At 37.4% G+C, this 12291-nt stretch overlaps 1 protein-coding gene across 5 annotated transcripts in view; it reads right to left on the bottom strand.

Annotated features, from left to right (window-relative positions):
• The window catches only part of CC1H2orf69 (chromosome C1 C2orf69 homolog), a 26607-nt gene extending 14316 nt beyond the window's left edge, over positions 1-12291 (bottom strand). For all 5 annotated transcript variants that reach the window (XM_042995011.1, XM_042995012.1, XM_042995014.1 and 2 more), the window contains exons 1-2: positions 11850-12291; positions 718-1612 (exon numbers count right to left, since the gene is read on the bottom strand). In XM_042995011.1, the coding sequence (XP_042850945.1) occupies positions 785-1612; positions 11850-12188 (1167 nt within the window). In that variant the 5' untranslated portion in view covers positions 12189-12291 and the 3' untranslated portion in view covers positions 718-784. The remainder of the gene's footprint in view (positions 1-717; positions 1613-11849) is intronic.

Below are 12291 nucleotides of genomic sequence, written 5' to 3'. Positions count from 1 at the left end.
TGATCTCTTTCAAAAGACTGATATGATGAAAAGATTTTAAATTTGTAGTCTATTTTTACGCAGTATACCTAATTATGTTCTAATTAAAACAATTTTGCCAAAGAGCTGGTTTTTGGCCAAGAGTCAAGTCCAAAATGTCTTATCTAAAAGCCACAGTGCTTAAGTGTAATGTTTTTAAAAACCAACTGTACATTACTACATGTTTTTGGAAATGTGGAAACAAATACATTTTGACTTTCAAGAAAAAAAACACTTGGTGGCACATTAAAGGATGACTATGAGTTTATAAAACAGGAGAGGCAGGATATAGTTATTCCAGAATTATGGAAAACATCAGTGTGCCTTTGCTTTATTTGAAGAAAAATGGAGTTTTGAGTGCCAAAATAGCTAATTACTGTTAGTGTCACCAAAATTAGTTCCAAACATTAGTACTCAGAAAATAAACTATTTCCAACAATAACAATTTTCATTACCTTTTAGAAGGACTATATCATAACTTTCATTCCTAAGGGTCTTGTATCTCCTTGTAAGGTTATCACAAATCACCTTTTACTTTTCAAATGAACTAATTCTAACCCAATCCAAATTAAAAACTGTTCACATTCACGAGCAAGGAATACTATTGCACATTACACTCTTTAGGAATGTAAAGATTCCTCCCCCCGCCCCCCCGCCCCTGAAAAACTGACAGTGCATCTATGAATTAGATCTCACTACCTGAATTTATAACACTCAAAGTGCTTCTGCTCTTCCACTGAACAAGGACATTAATGTTCTTGTAGTCTCAAAATACTTCATGAACCCTGAAGTGATTCTCTATGGAAGGAGCTTCCTTTGCAAAATGAATTTGGCTAGTCACCTGCATACCAAAATCTCCAAGTATTTGAACAAATTTCTTGTGCTCCTTTCCAATCCAAGATCTCATTGGATCACATACTTGGTAAGGTGTTACATGGGTATGAACAATAATTCCTGTTTGTGCAAATTCTTTCAAGACTTCTGGATAAGTAACCCAAGTATTGCTTCCTCCGGAATGACCACCATCCAGCCAGTACATTGTTCTTATGCTTTTGATAAAAGCATCTATGTTCTTGTCTTTCTTGGCTTCTTTTAATTCAAAAAGCAATTGATTCAAAACAACACAACCTTTACTGAATCCGATCAAAGTAAAAGAAGCACCATTTAGTGATGGTGGATAAAAACTCATGGCGGACTCATCAAACTTTTCACAGGTCCTCTCTTTTTCTCCCTGGCAACCATTAGTAGTGTGAGAAGAACTGGATCTACAATTAGATGCTTTGGAGTCCTGATTTAAATCTTTCACATTCTTCTTTGATAACAAACTGTTCTGACTTAAGTTAAAAGCATTAACTAATAACATATAAAGGTGCTTAAAAGCTCCAAAGTCAGTATTGTGTTCTGGAGCACCAAACATATTACTTTTCACAAAATTATCATAGCAGCTGAATTTGTGCAAATGCATTCGAGAACACTTTATCACCCAAATGTAACTATTGGGGAACCGGTGGGCTAAAATGTTGGCCACATTTTCTAGACTCCAGTTTTCCCACTGATAATTCTCAGGATGACGAGTCATAATTTCATGGTAATTCTGAAAGGTAAGAAAGATGAAACAAGCATTAAATACACATTTACATAAAACTATTTCCACAAAACAGTTTCCCATTTTTATTGTGGAGAAAATTGGGATGTTATATGACCGACCCATGGTTAACATACCAGAAATGAAAACTATAAATATGTCATTACTTTGATAGAATTTTAAACAAATCATTTAATCAGTTTAAACCCCAAAACCATCAAAAGACAGGGTTATGAGATACAGCTAAATAGCACAGTAGAAATTTAAAAATAAAACTTACCTTAAAAGCATTATAAATAATTTTAAATGTTATTTAGTATACATACAATCTCCTACTCCTAACATATTAACTGAAAATAAAAACTGGTTTATTAAGCAGACTTTTTGACCAAGACAGAACTTTAAAAATATTTTCCCTTTAAAGCTGTTACCCTGAACCCCACCCCTCTTTGGACTACTGGAATGAACTGAATGCTAAATTTGATTTCATTTTTGTATTACATACAGTTGACCCTTCAACAACATGCATTCAATCTGTGAAGGTCCACTTATAAGCAAGTTTTTTCCTATACATATACTGTAAATGTATTTTCTCTTATGATTTTTTAAATAACATTTTCTTTTTTAAAAAAAGATTTTATTTTTAAGTAATGTCTACACCCAATGTGGGGCTCGAACCACAACCCCAAGATCAAGAGTTGCATGTTCCACCTACTGAGTAGCCAGATGCCACCTTAATAACATTTCCTTAAGAAAAATGTCACTTTATTGTAAGAATACAGCATATAATACATATACAAAATATTCATTAATTGACTATTTACATTATCAGTAAGGCTTCTGATTCTAATCAGTAGGCTATTAGTAGTTAAATTTGGGGGGAATCAAAAGTTATATGTAGATTTTCAACTATGTGGGGGTCAGTGCCCCTAACCCCTGCATTGTTCAAGGTTTCATCTGTACAAAGCTGCAATGGATGTTAATAGAAACATCTTTTTATATATCTGTGATTATCTCTTTAAAAATAAATTCCTGGATATGGAAAAACAGGGTAAAAAAATATCCATAATTTAAGATTAGTTATACAGACTACAATAGTGTCTTCCAGAGAGATATGTATAATTTTTTTTCTATCTTTGTGCAATTTCTTAGGCAAAGGATAGCTTATTCCAATTTGGATTTGTTGAAAATTTGAATGAAGTTGAAACTTTGTTTATATATTTATTAACGACCGGGATTTCTACTTGTGTTTGTTCATAACTGTGGCCCTTTTTTATTTGGATCTTATTTATTTATAAGCATTCTATATATAGTAGTAACTTTTTGCTCAGGTTCTAGGACATGCACATAAATTTTGTTTTCCTTTTAATTTGTATTCATAGTAGCTTTTTTAAAAAAAGAGGAAATTCAGATTTATTCATTTATTTTATGAAATTTATTGGATACCTACTGATTGGGTATGGATCAGAACAGACTAAACCCCTGCCCACATGGAGCTCACATTCTAGTACAGAGATACACAATAAACTACTGTGTAAGTAAACAGAGCAACACTGTCCAACAGAAATATAACATGAGCCACACATTTCTAGTAGCTACATTTTAAAAAGTAAAAAGTTAACAGGTGAAACTATCTTTAATAATGTATTTTGAGCCCAAGATGTGTAAAATATTATAATTTCAACATGTAACCATTATAAAAAACTACTGAGAGATTACTACATTTCTTTTTCTTACAAAGTCTATGAAATCCAGTGTGTATTTTACACTTATAGCACATCTCAATTTGGATGCTGAATTTTCATTGGAAATACTAGATCTGAATTTAGATTTCGTAAAATTTACAGTCAAAAAAGTAGACTCATTTATCCAAGTTGTTCAAATATACTTAAAAGTTTTCTAGGAACTGAACTGAGTATCAGTTTTTAGATTTCAATTTAAAGTTAAATATAATTAAAAATTTCATTCCTTGATTAGACTAACATTTCAAGTGGTCAATAGCCATAAGCGGCTAGTAGTCGGCACAAAACATTAGATGGTAGTTAAGTGCAATGGAATAAAATTTTTAAAAAGCAGGGCAAAAAGAATACAAGGCTTTGGAGAGGGTGGAAGATTCTTATTTAAAACACAGGGTGGTCTCCAATAAGGCGGCTACTTGAGAAGCAACAGAAGGAACCAAGGGAGTGAATCATGACAATTCAGGCATAAGGAACTGCAACCACAAAAGGCCCTGAAGTGGAAGCATGTTTGGTAGAGCCAAGATACAGTAATGAGGCTAGCGTAGCTCCGTATCAGAAACAAATAGAAAAGTCAAAGTCAGAGAGATTGTTGGGGAGGAGGGGAGGTATGAGGGCTCTGGCTTTTGCTTGGTAGGGTTTGGAACAGAGGGCTGAAATAATTTATGTCTTGAAATGATTACTCTGGCTCCTATGTTGAAGGGTCGGGAGTTGAAGCAGGGAGACCAGTAGGGGGCTACTGAAGGATAATCCTGAGAAAAGAAGGTAGTTTGAATAAAAGTGGTAGTAGAAATGAAGGCAGTAAAAAGTGGTCAGACTCTGAACGTATTTCGAAAGTAGAGTCAATAGCATTTGCTGACTGACTGGATACACGATGTGAGAAAAAGAGAAACAGAGTTGTGATTTGCCTTTGTTTTCTAACAGCCATAAACCATATATGTTGAACAATTTTAGAACTAAAAACATTTTTTTTAACGTTTATTCATTTTTGGAGACAGAGCATGCGTGGGGGAGGGGCAGAGAGGGAGACAGAATCCAAAGCAGGCTCCAGGCTCTGAGCTGGCAGCACAGAACCCCATGAGGGGCTCGAATTCACGAGCCATGAGCTCATGACCCGAGCCAAAGTTGGATGCTTAACTGACTGAGCCACCCAGGCACCCCTATGTGGAACAATTTTAAATGAACTTCTCTTTTGACCTAGTAACTCCACTTTTAGGAATTTATCTCAGTGGCATACTTGCATATATGCATGAATAATTAAGTATGTATAAGGTTATTTGTTTCAAAAGAATAGACATGTGTGAGTACTAACACGGGTTGTAAAATAAGAGCTAAAAATCCACTGTATGCTATGCTACCATTTGTGCTTTTTTTAAAAAGTTTGCATCAGCATAAAATGTCTCTGGAAGAACATATAAATCAGTAACAATGGTAGCCTTGGTGAAGAGAAATGGGAGATTGGAGAGACTGGGATGAAAAGGAGATTTACTTACCAATGTATAACCTTAAAGGAACTGAATTTTTAACAATATGCATATATTTTCTATTAAAAAACTAAAACTAATAAAATACTCACTATAAAAATTGTCTATATGCAAAGGCATAAGGAAGATAGAAAAATCCTCCATAAAATTATCAATTAGAAGTAATCATTATTAAACCTTTGGAGTCTAGCATTCCAGTTTTCTTTAGTATACATACACATATACAAACACATATATAAGAGAGCATTCTTGGGGCACCTAGGTACTTAGTTAAGCGTCCAACTCTTGATTTCGGCTCAAGTCATGATCGCAGTTGTTGAGACTGAGTGGAGAGTCAGGCTCTACACTGACCGCACGGAGCCTGCTTGGGATTCTCTCTCCCTCTCTCTCTGCCCCTCCCTCCCTCGCACGCTTGCACACATGCACACTCTCTCTCTCTCTCTCTCAAAATAAACATTTAAAAAAAAGAGCATTCTTTATTTCTCCCTCAACAAGCTTATGCATATAGTTTTCACTTAAAAATATATTACAGGCATGGTTCCATATCATAAATATAGATTTGCATCATAATTATTAGACTTTCCATAAAAAGATTAATATCAATTTACATTCCACTGGAAGTATATAAGAACTTACCCACATCCTTACCCACAGTGGCTATTAGCATCAATTTTTAAAAAATTTCTACTATGATAAAATATCTTACTTTTATCTTTTATTATATATATATATATATATATATATATATTTTTTTTTTTTTTTTTTTTTTTTAACGTTTGTTTATTTTTGAGAGAGAGAGAGCATGAGCAGGAAAGGGGCAGAGAGAGAGGGAGACAGAATCTGAAGTGGGCTCCAGGCTCTGCGCTGTCAGCACAGAGCCTGACATGGGCTCGAACTCACAAACTGTGAGATCATGACCTGAGCCAAAGTCAGATGCTTAACCAACTGAGCTACCCAAGCACCCCAAAATAGCTTACTTTTAACTTGCATGTTTTGATTCCTAATCAGGTTGAATTTTTTTCTATGTTTATTGGCAATTTTCTTTCTCTTCTTCTGTTCTCGGTTTCATGTCCTTTGATAATTTTCCCAGATGCTCAAGTCCTTCTTAACAGTTTGTAATCTCATTAATGTTGACAATTTTGTCATACATGTAAAAACTTTTAATTCCCAGAAGGCTATCATTTAATTTTTTATGGATTCTACTACTGTACTCTGCATATTGATTTGTGACATATAATTAAAATAGGAGCTTAGATCTGAAAGGGCTTATCTAAATCCTTTATATAGCTAAGGAAATGGAGATCCTAGAAACTACAGCTATTATATTATATAGTTATTTAGTTAGTGAGCCAAAATGAACTCAAGATTTTACAATTCTCACAATTTACCACATAGGAGGTGGTAAATCTAAAAACTTGGTATTTTCTTTGATTAGTCCCAGGTTACATGATCAGAGGGGGAAAATGCTTTTAATGCGTAAAACTAAAACATAAAACATAAAAACAGGATGGTTACTGTTGTGTCAAAACCTTCGCAGCTCTCAAAACAATGGATAAGTACTCCCATATTCTAAAAAGAGACATCCCAATAGGACTTGCTAAAGGTAGCCAGAGCTGGTTCTGCAACTCAGGCTATTAAAACAAGGCCAATCTACAGAAAAGGCTAAAGACTGCAGGGAGAGAGCATTTTCTTTTGAGAATTTTCATCCCAGTTGGGAAAGCAATGCACTTATTTACCTTTTAAGGGGGAATGCTTCTAGTGGGGCATGCTTCTCTTCATCACCAGTGAGACAAGTGGCAAAAGAATGTCTTGGAGCAATTAAGAGGTGGTTATTTCACAGGTAGATTGACCTGCAAAAACTTACAGGCCCACCCCATACTGCTATTGAAGTAAAAGTACAAAAGATTTTTAGGAAAGCTTGACATGCATGTGTCTCCAATAGTTTGGAGACATTCAAGATAAAGTTTTAAGCTAGGCGAACTATTCTTACACCAGAGCAAGGATAACTATATGGGATACGAGCTGTACTTCCATCAAAAATGGGGGAAGGGGACATCTTTATTGAGCACAAAGTGGACATCCCAAGTAAGCAAGCTAGAAGGACCATAATAGCCTAAGAAGGCTGCCCAACAAGAAGCACAGGAAACCCCAGAGTATATGATCAAGTGCAAAATAATAGAATACACACACACACACACACACACACACACACACACACACACACACACACCTGTCCCTGGCTCCTTGCACAGAGCTCCTAAAACCCTTGGAATTTCCTGGGTGACAGGAACATCTTTGCTCTAATGAGATGACTCTTGGTGGACTCCTGGATAGGAAGTGGTCAACCAGAAAGACCAAGGCATGATTAGAAGTTTGAAACTTTCAGTCCCACTCTCCATTCTCAATTGAGAGACTGGAAAATGGAGTTAATAATGATTGATTATGACCATGCAATGAAGCCTCCATTTAAAAAAAAAAAAAAAATTCCCAAATATGGGGCTCCTGGGTAGCTCAGTTGGTTAAGCATCCGACTTCGGCTCAGGTCAGGATCTTGCGGTCTGTGAGTTCAAACCCCACACTGGGCTCTGTGCTGACAGCTCAGAGCCTGGAGCCTGCTTCAGATTCTGTTCTCCTCTCTCTGCCCCTCCCCTGCTCACGCTTTGTCTATCTGTCTCTCAGAAATAAACGTTAAAAAAAATTTTTTTTTAAATCCCCAAATATGGGTTTGGGTAGCTTCTAGGCTGGTGAACACATGGAGGTCCTAGGGTAATGGTGCACTGAGAGAGGGAATGGAAGCTCCATACCCCTTTCCACATACCTTATCTTATGCATCTCTTCCATCTAGATATTCATCTGTATCCTTTATCACATCCTTTCATAATAAGTGGGTAAACAGTAAGTAAGCTGTTTCCATAAATTCTGTGAGCTGCTCCTGCAGATTAACTGAACCCATGGAGGGGGTCATGGGAAGCCCAATTTATAGCCAGTCGGTCAGCAGTACAGGTGACAACCTGGGACTTGGATGGGCATCTGAAGTGGAGGGAGCAGTCTTGTGGGACTCAGTCCTTAACTTATGAAATGTGACAATAACTCCAGGTAGATACTGTCAGAATTGAACTGTAGGATATCCAGCTAGTGTCAGAGAGGATCACCTGGTATGGGGAAAAACCCCACATATCAGGTTTCAGAAGTACTGTGAGTGTGGTAGTAGTGTAAATAGTAAAGGAGTGAGTCTTCTACTCACCAGGACATACGTAGGGCATACTATGTATCCTAGCCTTTAGGAAAACAAAATTTCTTTAACAGTTGGAAATGACCAAATGTTCACCAAGTGCTGAATGAGTAAACAAACTGTATATCTATACACAGAAAACGACTTGGTAATAAAAAGGAACATACTAATGATACAGGCAACAATAATAATGAATTTCAAAAGCATTATATATTAACTGAAAGAAGCCAGATACAAGACTACATACTATGCTTCCAAATTATTGAAAATCTAGAAAAGGCAAAACTATAGTGAAAGAAAGCAGATCACTAGTTGCCTGGGGCTGAGAAAAGAGACTGACAGAAGTAGGACACAAGGGTACTTTTTAGGGTGATGGAATGTTGTATAACATGATTGTGATGTTGGTTACATAATTGTAACATTTGTCAAAATTCATCAAATTGTAAGCTTATACTTAAAAGAGACAGATAAGTATAATTTTACACCCTGAGGCTTCACAAAGCGAGAGAACTCAAGAAAACTGGAAAGTGTCTACTAAAAAAAAAAAATAGATTCCCCCTCCAAAATCAGAGCACCTAAAGAAATATGAATTACTATGTTCTCATCTCATCTGTTAATTCATATGAGAAAATAAAACGTATAGAATAAAAAAGGACAAAATGATTGCAAAAGGAACATCAACAAAGTAATGATAATTAAAATTTTAAATTACATGGACCATCAGATCCAAATGATACCAAGTCTGTGTTAACATAAGGTAAGCTCTTAATGGTACCCTACAAAGTTCTGTTGGCCCTATTCTGTTCAGTACTTATCCAAATTAAGAATAAAGATACAGAAAGAATGCTTATTTAATCTATGTATGATACAAAGCAAAATAATGGTTCTATAAAAGGATCAATAAAAAAAGCTGAGCTGTATTTAACAGCGTAAATTTCATAGAGATAAACATTAGGCTCAGAAGAATCAAGTACAAAGATACAGATGAGAAAATCTAGCCCAAAAGCATTTCATATAATAATAGCCAAGATTTATCAAGCACTTCATCATGCATTGCTCAAAGCAACTTACATATATTCATTCATTTATTTCATTCAAAAAATTATCTACTGAATATTTACAACATGCCAGTCAGTAAGCATCATAAAACATATTAGTGAAGAAAACAGACATGAAGCTTACATTGTAGTGTTTGAAGACAGGTAAAAAACAAAATGACTAATACAGTAAATGAAATGGATAAAAATAAAAGAGAAAAACTGACAGGAATCCTGTGCATATATATGATTACTAAATAGGTTGGTCAGAAAACACCTCATTGTGAAGGCAACTTTTGAGCAGCCTTGAGACAGGTGACGTAATGAATCCTACAGGTATCTGGAAGAATACTGTTGCAGGCAGTATGTGCAAAGCTTTTGGGGTGAAGTATGGCTACCATGAATGACTTTCAGAATGCTGGTGTGGCTATGGCAGAGTAAAACAGAAAAAGGAGACAGGAAAGCAACAGAATGGGAAAACGTAAAGATAGTGAAGAGCCATACAAACCATCAAGAGTTCTCTGGCTTTTACTCTGAGTGACATGGAAAACTATTGGAGAGTTTTGAGCAGTGGTATGGCATGATTTGACTTACATTTCAAATTGATAATTCTGATCACTTCCAGATACATTTAGGAGGAGAAGCAACTTTGTTGATTGAGTGAGATATGAAGTGTGAAAGAGAGGTTACTAAAAAATAACTTCAAGGTTTCTAACTTGAGCAACTAAAAAAAGAAATTCTATTAACTGAGATGGGGAAGACTGCAAGAAGAACAGATTTAAAAGCAAAGATTCATGTTTGCTTTGAGATATGTTTGAGGTATCTATTAAATATCCAAAAGGCAATATTGTGCAGGTGACTGGTAAGTCCAAAGTTCCAGGAATCTAGGCTACATACAAAAGTGTTGAAGGTCATCAGAGTACAGATAGTATGTAAAACCACAAGACTGAAAGATTACTAAAGGAATAAAGGTAGAGTAGAAAAGTTCACAAACTGAGCCCAAGGGTAGCCCAATAATAAAAAAGGTCATCAGAAAGATGAGAAGAAACTGTCAGTCATTAGGTATTCATATAGTTAGTCCTCACTGATACCTTCTAAATTATTACTCCTATTTATTTTATAGTTGAGGTAGCTGCAATTGGCCAGAGATTTCATAGCTAAAAAGTGCAGAATCAGGGTTCAAACCTAGGCAATCTGGCCTCAAAGTCTTTTGATGCATTATCCTATTCTTCTCTAAAGGACCTGAGTTTTTAAAGCACTTCATATTCTGCATAAATCAACACTATATCACTGTCCAAAGGGCTAATGGAATCTCGGGCTACATTAGGAAGTGAATAATGTCAAAACGAAAGGAGGTATTACTCTAAGTGTATTTAGCACTTTTTAGACCTCATCTGAAGATACTGTATTCTGGCTGGTACACTTTATAAACATTTAATAGGTACTCAAGAAAGGTTAGTTACTATCCTTTACTATCTACTATCCATTACTATCATCACCATCATCATCATCATTATGATGCACACAGTAGCTGGTCCTCAAATCTCTGGAAGTCGCTGCTGTCAGCATTGCCATGCTATTTTCCCAAACTGAGCAACAGAGCATCAATTAAGTAAATTCAGTATCTTGTCTTAAATCTAAATACTACTTTTTTCAGAGTTTTTATTAGAAGTCAATTAGACTAGTCAATTGTTTTAAGAACGAGAGAAAAAACTACATATATCTTAACCATTACTCGACACAAGGCACAAAGTTTGTAACTATATCATTTAAAGCATCAATTTCAAAAACAATAAAGTAATATTGTTTCATGGTATAAGAAACCTATCTAGCCATGTTGCCCAGACAAGCCATGCTGTCTACATCAGCACTACCGATCAGCACTACCGAACAGAACTTTCTATGATGATGGAAACATTCAGTGGAAATGCTTTGTATTTGTGCTGTCCATTAGGAAACACACAAACCTTAGGTGCTACTGAGCACTTGAAATGTAGCTAGTGTGACTGAGAACCTGGATTTTTTATTTAATTTAAACAGCCACATATACCTAATGGCTAGTGTATTAGACGACGCAGTTCTGAGTTAAGATCCAGATTAAGACCCGGCATTCCAAGACAAAATAGCCACAGATATTTGCCTGAAGCTATAAAAATAATAATTAAGATAAAATCACATACAAAAACAAAAGTAAAGAATTTAGGTGATCATCAAAATATTGACATGCTTAATTACTGTCCCTTTTCTTCCACCCACCCTCCCTTTCTAGGGTAACTGAAAGTGTCATACCCTTGTATTTATTTATTTATTTATTTATTTTTTTACTTGCTTGCTTTTTAATTACTGTCAGCGTTTTCGGAACCCTAAAGTGCTAAGTTAATTTACAAGTCATTCCTGTCTCCTGTCTAATACACACACACACATACACTTCCGAGAAACCAAGTTCTAGAATGGATATACATTATGTGTCTCATTCCTTCTGTCTCAAATTCCACCCCATCGAAGCCTAAATAGCTGGCTCTTTCGAGGTCGTAACCCTCCAAGGACACCTTCCCTCTGGGGCTCCAGAAGCACAGGGTCAGGGGTGTGGCAGGGGCGGTTTTGGATTTCGTGGAGTAACGGAAGAGCCACGCCGTGAGCGCATGTGTGGGTGTGTTCAGGACAGGCAAGGAACCGCGCACTAATACGAGGGGGAAATGGGGGCATTCGCATATGCACACGAGGAAGGAACAGGTGTCCAGGCAGGCCCCAGGTTACCTGCACATCCCCGGGGAAATAGAGAACGTGATGCTGGGGCGCTGGCTGCGGCTCCTCCTTCGCCCGGTCCCCAGGGAGGGCCCGCCGTTCCGGTCCCTCCCCGGCTGTCTCCGCCGCCAGCAGGAGCAACTCGTTGCTGCGCTGCGGGTCAGCTCCCGGCACCGTGGACAGCTGCAGGCACTGCGGCCGGCGCCCCTCCGCCGACGGGGAGAACGGCGCACCGCTGCCGCCGCCCAGGTTCATGGTTTCGGCCTGCGAGCGGGACGCGGCGATTCCGAGGCTGAGCTGCGGCAGGAGGAGCAGCAGCGGTGGCGACCGCAGGAGCCTGAACTCCCACATGGGTCGCTGCCGCGAGAGCAGTTCAGGGGTGGGGGGAGGTCCTGAGGGAGGGACATCGGCAGGCCGCCCAACGGTCGGCGGGAGCGGCCCGGGCGGGACTCGG

The sequence above is a fragment of the Panthera tigris genome, chromosome C1 (assembly GCF_018350195.1).
Source record: "Panthera tigris isolate Pti1 chromosome C1, P.tigris_Pti1_mat1.1, whole genome shotgun sequence".
In the NCBI taxonomy this organism is placed as follows: domain Eukaryota; kingdom Metazoa; phylum Chordata; class Mammalia; order Carnivora; family Felidae; genus Panthera; species Panthera tigris.
This window is presented reverse-complemented; position numbering and strand designations above follow the sequence as displayed.